Source organism: Macaca fascicularis, chromosome 7, assembly GCF_037993035.2.
Source record: "Macaca fascicularis isolate 582-1 chromosome 7, T2T-MFA8v1.1".
Taxonomy (NCBI): domain Eukaryota; kingdom Metazoa; phylum Chordata; class Mammalia; order Primates; family Cercopithecidae; genus Macaca; species Macaca fascicularis.
This window is the reverse complement of record NC_088381.1, coordinates 47,460,654-47,475,751: the sequence shown is the minus strand read 5'-3', so window position 1 is coordinate 47,475,751 and position 15,098 is coordinate 47,460,654. Positions and strand designations below refer to the sequence as shown.

The window sequence follows — 15,098 nt, the reverse complement described above, 5'->3', positions numbered from 1 at the left end:
AACATGTAGCTATTTCCCTTGTATGTATAAAAATATGGAGAAAATGGATAGTTTAGAATGAGGCTGATTTTATGTTACAACTTTTATGTTTGTTTTCATTTGAGTAATAAAGGTAATAAGACCAAATTAAGTTTTTTGAACTCCTTATGTGCATAGCACCCCCTTATGCATGTATGGGACCATTTAGGAGTTATTATAAACTTTAGTATTAAATATTCCATAGAACAAAGAGCTTAACTAAGCCTATAGGTATTTTTTCATGCCGTGGGGGCACTAATGATTAAAGGAGGTGGCATTAATTTAGTCATGGAATTGTGGACTGTTTTATCATGGTCGACAACTTCAGAGTTTGGTATGTAGCTATTAGGACTGATACACCTAAATGCACAAATATGAACTGCATCTGCCTGTCCTTACTCTTCATTTCACTCTGGGGTTTTTGTTTTGTTTTGTTTTGTTTTGTGTTTGAGACAGGGTCTCACTCTCTTACCCAGGCTGGAGTGCAGTGGTGTGATCACCACTCACTGTAGCCTTGACCTCCCCGGGCTCAGGTGGTGCTTCCACCTCAGCCTCCTGAGTAACTTGGGTTACCCTGCCCAGCTAATGTTTCTGTGTGTGTTATTGATTGATTGATTGATTGAAGTTTCACTCTTGTTGCCCAGGCTGGAGTGCAATGGCACTATCTCGGCTCACTGCAGCCTCCGCCTCCCAGATTCAAGCAGTTCTCCTGGCTCAGCCTCCCTAGTAGCTGGGATTACAGGTGCCCACCACCATGTCCAGCTAATTTTTTGTATTTTTATTAGAGACAGGGTTTCACTATGTTGGCCAGGCTGGTCTTGAGCTCCTGACCTCAGGCATTCCACTCGCCTCAGCCTCCCGAAGTGCTGGGATTACAGGAATGAACCACCGCGCCTGGCTCGTTTTTGTATTTTTTTGTAGAGATGGGGTCTTGCCACGTTGCCTAGGCTGGTCTCAAACTCCTGGGCTCAAGTGATCTACCTGTCTCAGTCTTCCAAAGTGCTGGGATTACAGGTGTAAGCCACTGCACCTGGCCTATTCTTACTCTTGAAGTGTAACATTTTAATTTATATATTAGATTCTTTGTATTGGGCTTACTTGGGAAAAGGAGCAACCCAGTATATTTTGATTCACTGTATCTGGAGTTTCTCTATTATTTCCTAACTAATGGATTGATGGATTTATTACTATGTGTAGGTCTCTGCCTCAGTTTCATTTCCTGCTCTCTGTCTCGTTTTACTTTCCAAGTACTTGGTATTTTATAAACTCTGGAAGAAGAGGTTATGTCGATATTTCATAGTCAATGAGGTAGGGTTTCTGCTTCCTACAGTGGTAAAGTAAAATGAGTTATTGACATGAATGTGGCCACTTCCGTCCTTTTGAGGTAAAGCAGTAGCAAACAGTAGTTTTTGAAAGTTGTTTTCAGTTCATTTAGGGCTTACTTTTTTTTTTCTTTTGAGCAATGAAGTTTTTCCTTAAAACACTTGACTGCTTTTACTAAAATGCTTAGTGAAGTACTTTATTCCCACCTGATCTCTCTAAGTGTTGCTAGTGTTTCTTTTTGTGGGTTTGAGTAGAATAATGCTCTGGAGAAACAGGAATGTCAAAAATGTAGTTTTAATGACTGCATCATTTAGAGCTAAAACAGATACAGAATTTAACAAAATGAGGCAGCATTCACCCTAAAATGTTTTATGCTTCTGATTTCAGAGTGATCATTTAGGATCAGGAAGTCATTTCAGTAACCGTAAGTATAAAAGTATGGATTATCATTACAGTTCACCTAGTTCAAGCAAAGAAGAATGTTTATTCTTACTTGTTTAACTATACAGAAATAACTGTACAAGATATTCCTGCTGCTAAACTTCATCAACACATGTAACTAGGAAGACGTTAAGATGACTATTGTAACTTCTAACATATTCTGATAATTGCTGAGGCTCTGATTCTCCTTAGCTACCTGTATTTTAAAATTGTATATTGTATGAATTACCAAATTTGCCTTGTTGATTAGTAGACATAGACATTCGTCTTGTGATATTTAGGCTTCATTTTTTTATGGGAAGAACATAAACACAGTTTTCTAATTTGGAGAAATCAGTCTCAATGCAAGTAGGCATTTTAAAATTACATGTTCAATAAACATTTATGAATTATTTTTAGACTCTACATAATCTTTTTTATTCTGCAATAAACAATTTCTGTAGAAAATCTGTTTTTGTTTGTTTCCTAGTGACTATTAAACTATCCTCTCGTACAACAGTAATATTTATGCTATAAATTTGAAAGAATATCATTTTTGTTTTGATTATAAGATATGTTTTATTATCATGTAGCCTAGTTTGACAGTCTTCGATGTTTCTGAAATCTTAGTGATTCTGCTGAAAGAGAGCATAGAAAAAAAATAAGAAAAAAATAAAAACCAACCTAGTATCTATTGTTCAGTAGATTGTAGGTACTTCTGTTTATAGAAATAATAAAGGAAAAAAAGGGGTATTTTAGAATGAGGATACTTTTATGTTGTACCTCTTGCTTCTCTTTTATTTGAATAATAAAGGGAATAACATCAAATTAATGTTTAGCCTACTTTAATATGGATATTTAAGTTAAAATGTCATTTATATGGATTTATTTAGGAAAAGAAGATATGCTTCTTAAACAAGGTCAGATGTATATGGCAGACTCACAGGTAATAACTGTTTTTTTTTTTTAATTTTAAAAAACATTTAAAGAAAATTTCTGTGCCTTTATAAAGAGGAGAAAGTAGCATTGTAATAGAGTGAGGTTTTCATTATCAAAGACAGGTTGGTCCTGCTTTCTTGAGTTTAATAAAAACAGATATTGCTGTTTCTGGTGCCCTCTAGAGTGTTTTTGATGTTAGTGGTTATAATAAGAGATTTGAATTGCAGTTTCATTGCATTTGATGCTAAGTTTCTGTTCATTAACAGTGGTCAGTTAACTCTTCATATTTGCCCATATAAAGGGGAGGACAGATATGAATAATTCAAAGTTAATTTTTTTTTTTTCCTCCTGATCCAGGGGAAAGGCAGTTCAGATTTAACTAACAGTAAATCTGTAGGGATCTGCAGCAAGTTCTATCCTTGCCTCCTCAGTGGAAAGGATTTGGCTGAGGGGCAGAAGTAGGTTTAAGGCAGAGGGAGAGACCAAGGGAAGTTTTAGGGCAGGAGCGAGTTTATTAAAAAGTGTTAGAGCAGGAATAAAAGGAAGCAAAGTACACTTGGAAGAAGGCCAAGTGGGTGGCTTGAGAGATCCCAGTGCTCTTGTTCAGCCCTTGGCTTGGGATTTTTATACACTGGCTTGGTTTTGGGTTTGCATTTCTCCTCCGTTGATTCTTCTTTTGGGGGCAGGCTGTCTGCATGCGTAGTGGCCTGTCAGCACTTAGGAGGGTCCACATATGTAGTGCCTTTACTAAGGTTGTGCACATGCTCTCTAGGGGCTGTTTTCCTTTACCAGTCAAATGCCCCTGGAAGAAGGTCATACATCCACCATTTTGCCTCTTAGTGTGCATGCTTGAGCCTGCTCACCCAGCTCCGGAGATCTTATCCGGAAGCGGCTGTCACCAGCTCCAGGTGTTTTCTATCTATTGGGAGACTCTTTCCCTGGTGCTGGCCGTGACCAATCATTCTCTTGACAACTCTGATAACTAGCTGGGTTTATTTTGGTGGTATTTTTATAATTTAGAGAATATTCTGTTGTTTTAACAGTGAAAGTACACAGAAGTCAAAAATCTTGTTAGAAGTTAAATCTATAATTCTATGAAATTATCTGCACATTTAAAATGACAATACTTGTTTTTATTCAAGGTTATGATGGTTTGCTTCAGAATTTGAAGTTCTAAGCACATTATGTGCCATAAAACATATAAATAATAAATACGTTTTGATAAAGTTGGTGATATTCATGTGTGGGTAGGTGTTATGAAAGGGGAAAGACAAAATAGCACCCAGTAGCCATGACCGTTTTCCCTTGTTCTGCCAGAAATAGACTTACGTGAACAGAGGTCTGAAAATGTTGTGAATGTATTAAGGAAATCATATCCAGAACTGTTTTCTTACTACAAAAATCAGCATTGTGTTTTTTTTCCATCTTACTACCTAGTCTGATAACACTTTGACTCCTGATGATGTGCAAACTTTCTCTAAGTTTGGCAAATAAGTATAGTAAATGTCTCATTTAGACTTTTGTGATTGATGTCTTTTTGTTTTTTTCTTTTCAGTGTACTTCCCCAGGTATACCAGCCCATATGCAAAGCAGATCTATGTTAAGACCTCTGGAGCTATCTTTACCCAGTCAAACATCATACTCCGAAAATGAAATTTTAAAGAAAGAGTTAGAAGCAATGCGAACTTTCTGCGAGTCAGCAAAACAAGACCGACTGAAGCTCCAAAATGAACTGGCACACAAAGTGGCAGAATGCAAAGCGTTAGCATTAGAATGTGAAAGGGTCAAGGAGGATTCAGATGAACAGATAAAGCAATTAGAAGATGCATTAAAAGATGTGCAGAAGAGGATGTATGAGTCAGAAGGTAAAGTTAAACAAATGCAGACCCATTTTCTTGCCCTTAAAGAACACTTAACAAGTGAAGCAGCCTCAGGGAATCACAGACTAACGGAGGAACTGAAGGATCAGTTGAAAGACATGAAAGCAAAATATGAAGGTGCTTCAGCAGAAGTGGGGAAATTAAGAAACCAAATCAAACAAAATGAGATGATAGTGGAAGAGTTTAAGAGGGATGAAGGCAAGCTGATAGAAGAAAATAAGCGATTACAGAAGGAACTTAGTATGTGTGAAATGGAGCGAGAGAAGAAAGGAAGAAAGGTCAAAGAGATGGAAGGCCAGGCAAAAGAATTGTTAGCAAAGTTGGCCCTTTCCATTCCAGCGGAAAAATTTGAAAACATGAAGAGCTCATTATCAAATGAAGTGAATGAGAAAGCAAAAAAATTAGTAGAAATGGAAAGAGAACATGAAAAATCCCTTAGTGAAATTAGACAGTTAAAGAGAGAACTTGAGAATGTTAAGGCCAAGCTTGCTCAGCACATCAAACTAGAGGAACATGAACAGGTTAAGAGCAGATTAGAACAGAAATCAGGAGAACTTGGGAAGAAGATCACTGAGTTAACATTGAAAAATCAGACACTACAAAAGGAAATTGAAAAAGTTTATCTGGATAATAAGCTCCTCAAGGAGCAAGCACATAACTTAACAATTGAAATGAAAAATCATTATGTTCCTTTAAAAGTAAGTGAAGACATGAAAAAGTCACATGATGCAATTATTGATGATCTTAATAGAAAGGTTTTAGATGTAACACAAAAATACACAGAAAAGAAGCTGGAAATGGAGAAATTGCTACTGGAAAATGACAGCTTAAGTAAGGATGTGAACCGCCTAGAAACTGTGTTTGTACCTCCTGAGAAACATGAAAAAGAGGTAACAGCTCTGAAATCCAGTATTGTTGAACTTAAGAAACAATTGTCTGAACTTAAGAAAAAATGTGGTGAAGACCAGGAGAAAATACACGCTCTCACATCTGAAAACAGTAACTTGAAGAAGATGATGAGTAATGAGTATGTGCCGGTTAAAACCCATGAAGAGATTAAAATGACACTGAATAACACGTTAGCTAAAACTAACAAAGAATTATTAGATGTGAAGAAAAAGTTTGAAGATATAAATCAGGAATTTGTAAAAATAAAAGATAAGAATGAAATACTAAAAAGAAACCTGGAAAACACTCAGAACCAAATAAAAGCTGAGTACATCAGCCTGGCAGAGCACGAGGCAAAGATGAGCTCGCTAAGTCAGAGCATGAGAAAGGTGCAGGATAGTAATGCTGAAATACTGGCCAACTACAGAAAAGGCCAAGAAGAGATTGTGACACTGCATGCCGAAATTAAAGCCCAGAAGAAGGAGCTCGACACAATACAAGAATGCATTAAGGTAAAATACGCCCCAATTGTCAGCTTTGAGGAGTGCGAGAGAAAATTTAAAGCAACAGAGAAAGAACTAAAAGACCAGTTATCAGAGCAGACACAGAAGTATAGTGTCAGTGAAGAAGAAGTCAAGAAAAACAAGCAAGAGAATGATAGGTTAAAGAAGGAGATTTTTACCCTTCAGAAAGATTTGAGGGATAAGACAGTTCTCATTGAGAAGTCTCATGAAATGGAAAGAGCATTAAGCAGAAAAACAGACGAGCTAAACAAACAGTTAAAAGACTTGTCACAGAAATATGCAGAAATAAAGAATGTGAAAGAGAAGCTAGTAGAAGAAAATGCCAAACAGACCTCTGAGATACTTGCAGTGCAAAATCTTTTGCAAAAACAACATGTTCCATTGGAACAGGTTGAAGCTCTGAAAAAATCTCTTAATGGCACGATTGAAAATCTAAAGGAAGAATTGAAGAATATGCAAAGGTGTTACGAGAAAGAGCAGCAGACAGTGACCAAACTGCATCAGTTGTTGGAGAATCAAAAGAACTCTTCTGTACCCCTGGCAGAGCATTTGCAGATTAAAGAAGCATTTGAGAAAGAAGTTGGAATCATAAAAGCTAGCTTGAGAGAAAAGGAAGAAGAAAGCCAAAACAAAATGGAAGAAGTCTCCAAACTTCAGTCTGAGGTTCAGAATACTAAACAAGCATTAAAAAAATTAGAGACTAGAGAAGTAGTTGATTTGTCTAAATATAAAGCAACAAAAAGTGATTTGGAGACACAGATTTCCAGCTTAAATGAAAAATTGGCCAATCTGAATAGAAAGTATGAGGAAGTATGTGAGGAAGTTTTACATGCCAAGAAGAAGGAAATATCTGCAAAAGATGAGAAGGAATTACTGCATTTTAGCATTGAGCAAGAAATCAAGGATCAGAAGGAACGATGTGATAAGTCCTTAACAACAATCACAGAGTTGCAAAGAAGAATACAAGAATCTGCTAAACAAATAGAAGCAAAAGATAATAAGGTAGGTACAAAGTAGTCTGCATGACTATGTGTTGGAAACCCAGAGCAGCACTCTTTACCACAGAATCTCACAGGAAAGTAGACACAGGTAGTAACAAAGTGACCATTAGACACACCCTTTCCAGTTTGGCAACTTGTGTGCAAAAATTCCGAATTGAAAAAAAGTGAAGTAATGCAAACAAAAATCAAAAGCATTTTTCCTTCTGTTTGTTTAGCTGTTCTAGCCAAGAATGAGGAATGATGGGGAGACTTAAGGCTCACTTGTCTCACAGATGAAGAGTCAAAAGCCAGTGGGTTTGTGGCATGTGAAAGGTGGGGAAGAGGGTGGCGGGGAAGCTCTCATTCTGGGCTGCAAGAAACCAAGAACACTGGGGAGCATCCAGAGTTGATCTTGGCACTCACCCATAGTAGTAAACTGAGCCCTCCAATTCATTTTATGTTCTGTTGCTCATGTCTTTCTCCAGACTAGTTCCCTCACCCAGAATGTCCTTTCCCTCCTTTCTACTGAGTTGAATCCTATACATTCATTAACATGTTATCCTCCTTCCTAAAGCCCTCACTGTCCAATCTAGTCTATGGTAAACAGTTCCTCCTCTAAGATACATGTTTTTTTGTGGCTTTGCCATCCCTTTAAAACATGTATATTACCTTGTTAGAATTATGTAGTTGATCTGCCCAGTTTTTATGAGCAGGGTTTATAACTTAACTTTCCATCTTATTTTTAATTCTCATGGTACAATTTACAGACAGGTACTCAACAATATTTTTGACACTGGTATTTATAAAGTTTTTACTATGGAGATGACATATAAAGACTGACTGCAGTTTTATCCATTCAACATGTAATGATTAAATGCCTTCTACATATCATGTGCTGGGGATACAGTGGAGTAAACACAGACACAGACTGCCCTCCCCATTGGAAAGTATTTGTACATACTATCCTCTGGCACACCATCTCTGTGATTGAGAATTTAAATGCTCTAAGCTTGTTCAGAAGGTAGCTATGAATATATATAGTAATATATATTACTATATAAATATACTTATAAATTTAAATATATTATTATACTTAAGTATAAGTAAATATACTTATAAATTATAAGAGCTAATTATTAATATCTACTTGTTGCCATTTATTGAGCATGTGCATATAAGTGCATTTGATTTTCTTTGTTTTTTTGTCTATTATTATTTTTCAATAAAAAATGTTGCAGGGGAGGAGATGGAGTCTTGCTATATTGCCCAGGCTGGTCTTGAATTCCTGAGTTTAAACAATCTTCCTGCCTTAGCGTCCCAAAGTATTAGGATTATAGGTGTGAGCCACTGTGCCCAACCTGATTTTTTTAACTCTGAAAGATTGTCCACCTTTCATCAATGTGGCATCTAAGGCTCAGCAAAGTAAAGGAAATTAGTCAAGCTCATACAAGTCGACTCTGTCTGACTTTAAAGCAGGGGGGAAAATGCTATGTTTCTAGGCACTTCCTATTCCTATAAACAGCCTCCTTGTTTTTTTTTTCTTCTCGACAACAAAGTAGTCTTAAATAATACAACTCTTGAAAGGAAAAAGGAACATATGTTAGACTTACATGGGCCACACCCTTTTACTTTTCACACTTTGTTGCTGGGAATCCGCCTTCCCTTCCTGTGTTCTATATGTTACCTGGAAGATAGTTCATGTGCCTTCATAGATACTTATAATCTAAAAGTAAGAAGACTATGTTTATACTCACATCTTAGGATATATGTAATATTTATTGTAATCTGGTATTGCTTTTGTAAAGAATTTCTGGGGATTTAATTATAAATTACATATTATATGCACCGTTGATAACAATTTTGGCAATATTCATACCTCAATTTTCTGTTGTATAAAGATAAAGCTTGTGTCTCCAAAAAGGAATGATTTATGTACAAAGATGTTCATTGTACATGAATAAGTAAATAATATGTTTCTCCTACAACTTTTTTTTTAAGATAACTGAACTGCTTAATGATGTGGAAAGACTAAAACAAGCACTCAATGGCCTTTCCCAACTCACCTACACAAGTGGGAACCCTACCAAGAGGCAGAGCCAGCTGATTGACACTCTGCAGCACCAAGTGAAATCTCTGGAGCAACAGCTGGCTGTGAGTAACCAGGCACACGGGGCTTTGCGTGAATATGTGCTGGTTCCCTGTAGTTGGTTTGTAAGGCTAATTTAGAAATTAAAGTGATCTGTAGCTGTGTTTGGATCCAAGAATGTAATTGTTTTTATATACGAGAAGTTACCTATACTGGTGGTGTAATAATACTTATTTGATGCCTACTGTACAGCAGGCACCATATTAAACATTTTACATACTTTATCTATAAACTTTATCTTCATCACAATCTCACAAAGCAGGTTTATTCCCTCCATTTAATTCTTAAGGAAACAAAGAATAAAATATTTGATGCCTGGGGTCATTCAGCTGGGGTATAAATGTGGAACTGGCTGACTCCAAATCCAGCATCTTTCTCATTGCAGTGTACTCTCTAAAATATTGGTCCACTAAACTAAAGGAGGTTTTAAAATAATCTTTTATCTTTGTGAATAAAGAGGCATTCCTATTGTTTTATACCTTACATAGAAGAATAAATGCCTGGATTTAGAAGCTAAAGTTGGAAGGTCTGGTCTCAGTCCTGCCACTTACAAGGAAGTGGCAAGGAACATTCCTTTTAACTCTTGGTTTTCTCATCCACAAAACAATAATAACTGATTACTTGTTTGTTTACATTTTTTTTTAAAGATGGAGTCTTGCTATGTTGCTTAGGCTCGTCTCCAATGGGGTCTTGCTATAGGCTGATCTCCTGGGCTCAAGTGATCCTGCTGCCTCAGTTTCCTGAGTATCTGGGACTATGCTTTTAATTATGCACTAATACACACGAAATGCTAAGTAAAATGGCCCAATCACATGTAAATTGTTGTTGATGTTTCCCTATTTCGTAGAATTGTTTATTTTTTAAGAGAAGAAAGGTTTTTTGTAGTGTTTATTTTTTAACACTGTAGGCCTATAGATTAAGGATGGTAAATTGTGAATTTGGATCTTATCCAAAGAGTATAGTGTCCCTTTAGTAATTAGAAATATTTGTTTATTGTTTATTATCTTCATGACACTGTGCTAAGCAGGGATAAAGAAAGTATGCCATTCCTGTCCCCAAGGAATTCTGGGTAGTTAGGGAGGCAAAATACAGATTCGTAAAATGACAAAATGAGAGATGTCAAATATAGAATTGAGAATGCAGATTCTAAGTGATGGGAGTTTCCAGGAAGGAAAGCTTAGTGGTGTGGTGGAAGCTAGTTTTAAAGAAGGGAGTACCTGGCTTCAACTTGTAAAGTAGATGCTATTTTGGTGGGTGAAAGGAAAGTAGAGGCTCTTCCATCCAAAGAAAATAGTGTAAAAAAAGCATGGAGATGGAATACAAGTGACATGGCCAGTGGGCAGTAAAAGGCCTGCCTGTAGAGTAGTCCCCCTCTTCTCCACTGAGGGTATGTTCCAAGACCCCCAGTGGATACCTGAAATCATGGATAGGACCTGCTGAACCCTGTATATGCTATAAAGCGTGGAGACAGAATACAAGTGGCATGGCCAGAGGGCACTGAAAGGCCTGCCTGTAGAGTAGTCCCCCTCTTACCAACTGAGGCTGTGTTCCAAGACCCCCAGTGGATGCCTGAAACCATGGATAAGACCTGCTGAACCCTATCTAAGCTATGTTTTCCCCCCATATATAAATACCTGTGATAAAGTTTAATTTATAAATTGGGCACAGTAAGAGATTAATAACAATAGCATAATAAAGTAGAACAATTATAACAATATGTTGTAATAAAAGTTATGTGAATGTGGTCTCTATATCTCACAATATCTTATTGTACTATACCATGGGCAACTGAAATAGAGAAAGTGAAACCGCTGATCGCAAAACTGCCAATAAGAGGGGACTGCTGTATTTGAGAGCCAATGTTTGAAGCCAAACTGTTGAAGTCATTGAGAACCAAACTGATGAATTTGGATTCTCTCATGTATGTAAAGAAGTGTCACTCAAGGTTTTTGAGCCAAAAGTGATGTGAGGAAAGAGGTACCTTAGTCTCAGAGGCATGATAGGGAATACGGTGTGGAGATAGTAAGACAGGATAGGAAGCATTTGCAATAATCCAAACATGTGATAAGTGTCTGCAGAAGGTCATGGCACTAGATGTGAACTAAAGCAATAATTTCATGTTACTTAGGGAAAGTAGCATTACTGTCATTAGCCACACATTCATTAGAGAAGTTTCTATTGTTAGTTTTGGAATTCTGCATCTGGTAGGTCCAAGGTAGTTTGTTGTTAGAAATAGCAGGAGCACTTTAATAATAATAATAGTTTTGTAGCATGAAGCCTGAGCATTGTCCAAAGTTTGGAAATGTCAATGCTGATATTCACATCTGCCCATCTTTCCACATTTCTAGGATGCTGACAGACAGCATCAAGAAGTAATTGCAATTTATCGAACACACCTTCTTAGTGCTGCACAGGTAAAGAACTACTTCTCCTTTGGAAAGAATATTGCTTTAGAGATAATAATTTTTTTATTTTCAAATAAATTTATGTGAAAGTAATTGATGTTTAAAGTAGCTGCACCCCATATGCTTATTTAAAAATAATTATGTTTCTTTTAATCATGGTTTGTGGATCTCCCAGAAAAATTTACAAAGCTATATGGCAACACAACATCTTAAATTTAGTGTTGTCTCCATCTGCTTGTCACTCAGTTTATAGACAGTTTGGTAACATGTGATGGTAGCACACGTTAATGGTGTTGCTAGCTGGAGACAGTGCCTTGACATCCACACGTGGCTGTCATCTAAGAGGAGTGTGGGAATGGCTTTGAATACTAGAAAAGTACAAAAGTAACAAGCAGGGTGTTATGTGTATAGGACTGTAGTAATTAAAGACAAAATGATTTGTTAAGAGAGAATTGGTGATAATTATTTACCAAGCCTTAACTTGGCTTGGTAAAGCCAAGGAATAATTAAGGAATAATATTATGAATTCCCTTTTTTTAGGGGTGTACTGAGAAAGTTATTGTTAAAAAAAAATACTAAGAAATGATTAACATGTAAAGGATACTATACTTAATTTCCTGTAGAAACACCATGAGCAGCATCCCCAAAATTCTCAGCATAGATTTTTTTCAGGAAGAAAATGTACTAAAAGAAAGAAATTTTAGAATGACAGAGATCATGGGAATTATTTGAATTTGAAGTATGTTAGGCCACACTGTAAAAACAAGCCAAAAAAAAAGAAGGGAAAGATTAAAAAAAAAATCAATTTTAAACAGACAACTAGATAAAATAATGAAAGATACTTTATGATATCAAGTTCTTAAAATCAATAGACCTGCCATTTCTATAGGAGATGGAGGGGAAACCAATGAAAAAGAATGAATGATATGATAGAACAAGGTATCTTAGCTACTCTTTTGAGCAAATCAGAGATAAACTAGAATTTTAAAGTTTATTGCAATTATTAGAGAAGATTATTGAGGGACAGGGAATAGGAAGTTCAAGTGGGGAAATAGTAGAAAATCTGTGTTAGAGAGGCTGAGAAACTCACTAGTATTGGCCGTGAGAGGAAGAGCTTGCTCTTAATGAAAAATACAGCAAACTAACAAGCCTTTCCACTTTGTATAATATGCACTTCCAGAATTTGAAATTATTTTCTGCTGTGTCCTAATGAAACATAACAAAAGCAATTGGCATCAGAAATAGTCTTGCCTTCTGGCATCATAAAGTTAACTAAGAAATTCAGTTCAATCAACTATGGCTAATGTTTGAAATGTAAACATCCTGCTGTTATAGAAACAGATTTTGAAAGCAAAACTTTTCATATTAATAGGAAGTGTTGTGCTGAAACCTATTCAGGTACTCCAGGAAAAAAAACGTACATGTGTGTTGGGAGGGGATGCGGTATTGTAATAGGCCCACCATATTGAGCTGCATTTAATCAACTCATGCCATCACTTGAAGTTTAAAGTATGTTTTAAAAATATAAATGGTGAACATGCATGTAAAAAAGATAACTTTGTTTCATCAGTAATGGGGGAGATGCAAATGAATAAGAACATATTGGAACTGGAAATATTACACAAGATTATAGTCTATCGTGTTAGCCAGAGTGTATTGGAAACGGGCATTTTTACTCCATTGATGGTAGTACAGATTGTTATAATCTCTATAGAGGGAAATTTTGTAGTACTTAACAGAATTAAAAATTGAGACTGCTTTTTGACCCAGCAATTTCTTCTCTAGTAATCTTTCCATTAAGATTGGGAATACCTTAAATGTCCATCATTAGGGGAATGGGTAAAGAAATGTAATATATCCATGCAGTGGATATTATACAATAACTTAAAATAATTGGGTAGCTCAAGGGAAAGATTTTTATGACACTACATAAAAAAGCAAGTTATAAAATAATATATATGAACCTATTTATGTAAAAACATAAATATGGGTTTTTAAAATCAATTACTTAAATTTTAAATTTTTTTAGGAGATAGAGTCTTGCTCTGTCATCCAGGCTGGAGTGCAGTGGCACAGTCATAACTCAAACAGCCTCAACTCCTGGGCTCAAGTGATCATCCTCCCTCAACCTCCCAAGTAGCTGGGACTACAGGCGCATGCCACCACACCCAGCTAAATTGTTTTTTTTTTAAGTTTTTGAGATGGAGTCTCACTGTATTGTCTAGGCTGGTCTTAAACTCCTGGCCTCAAGTGATCCTCGCACCTTGGCCTCCCAAAGTGCTGAGATTGCAGGTGTGAGCCACCGTGTTCGGCCATCAGTTAGTTTTCTAATTAAAAAAAAAAAAAAAAAAAAAAAATCCTCATCAGCAGCAACAGATTTCCTTGTAGTTTACTTTGCTCTATCATTCAAGGCTGTTATTAAAAAAGAGAAAGAGGGAGGTTTATCCATATGTTTTATGATAATGGATGTTAGAGCAACTGGTGTGCACTAGTCTTTTTTTTTTAGATGGGGTCTCACCCTGTCACTCAGGCTGGAGTGCAGTGCCACGATCTCGGTTCACTGCAACCTCCGCCTCCCAGGTTCAAGCGATTCTCCTGTCTCAGCCTCATGAATAGCTGGGATTACAGATGTGTGCCACCACAACTGGCTTATTTTTGTATTTTTACTAGAGACGGAATTTCGCCATGTTGGCCAGGCTGGTCTCAAACTCCTGACCTCAAATGATCCACCCATCTCGGCCTCCCAAAGTGCTGGGATTGCAGGCATGAGCCACCACACCCAGCCGTGCACTCCTTATTAATTGACTTTATTTTCATGATAGGGCTGTACCCCCTTTTCCTTTAGATATCACAATGGTGAGGATTTAGCATTTGATGAGTCAGTGACTAGTTATGCTTTGTAAAAGCTTTGTCTTTAGAATTCTTATGTAAACAAAGATTACATAAAATAATGCTCCTCTTTCTTCTTTCTCCGAAGGGTCACATGGATGAAGATGTTCAGGAGGCTCTGCTCCAGATCATACAAATGCGACAGGGGCTTGTGTGCTAGCAGTTAGCACTGACGGCCAGTATCTGTTTTATCTTGCTGGTGCTGAACATTCTTTGTGCAACTCCATGGTCTTTCTGGGCCTTACTGTGCTGGTATAATTAAAATAAAATATATTTTGTTCCATTGGTAGGTTTTTTTAAAAAATTAGATGAATATATTAGTCTTTTTCAATATCAGTTTGAATCTTATTTTCTGTATGTGTTAATTTTACAAATAGGCAAACAACATAACACTTCGCCCTGGATTGACTACATATTTTTAAACCTTCGAGTCCCTAATAAAACATGAGCCATCTGAGTGAGTCCATACGAAGCAAGGTTAGGCTGAAATAATTTCTTAAAGATGTCTTTCAGAGAAATTAATTTGGTTGGTGGCCACTTTTAGGTGGATCAAAAAACCTTTCAGATCCTCAGAACCTTGAGACATACAGTTGCGAGGAATGTGTTATAACTTGGCTGGCCAAGTTACATATTACAGTATCTTTATTGAGGTAACTTCATTAGTGTCTTTGGCCTTTTTTGTAGTT

The 15,098-nt window shown here is 36.7% G+C and overlaps 1 protein-coding gene across 8 annotated transcripts in view; it reads left to right on the top strand.

Annotated features, from left to right (window-relative positions):
- Positions 1-14,695, top strand: part of UACA (uveal autoantigen with coiled-coil domains and ankyrin repeats) — a 100,606-nt gene extending 85,911 nt beyond the window's left edge. For all 8 annotated transcript variants that reach the window (XM_073996150.1, XM_073996147.1, XM_073996148.1 and 5 more), the window contains 6 exons: positions 1,729-1,765; positions 2,655-2,707; positions 4,256-6,994; positions 8,971-9,123; positions 11,467-11,532; positions 14,501-14,695. In XM_073996150.1, the coding sequence (XP_073852251.1) occupies positions 1,729-1,765; positions 2,655-2,707; positions 4,256-6,994; positions 8,971-9,123; positions 11,467-11,532; positions 14,501-14,572 (3,120 nt within the window). In that variant the 3' untranslated portion in view covers positions 14,573-14,695. The remainder of the gene's footprint in view (positions 1-1,728; positions 1,766-2,654; positions 2,708-4,255; positions 6,995-8,970; positions 9,124-11,466; positions 11,533-14,500) is intronic.
- The last annotated feature ends 403 nt before the right edge of the window (positions 14,696-15,098 follow it).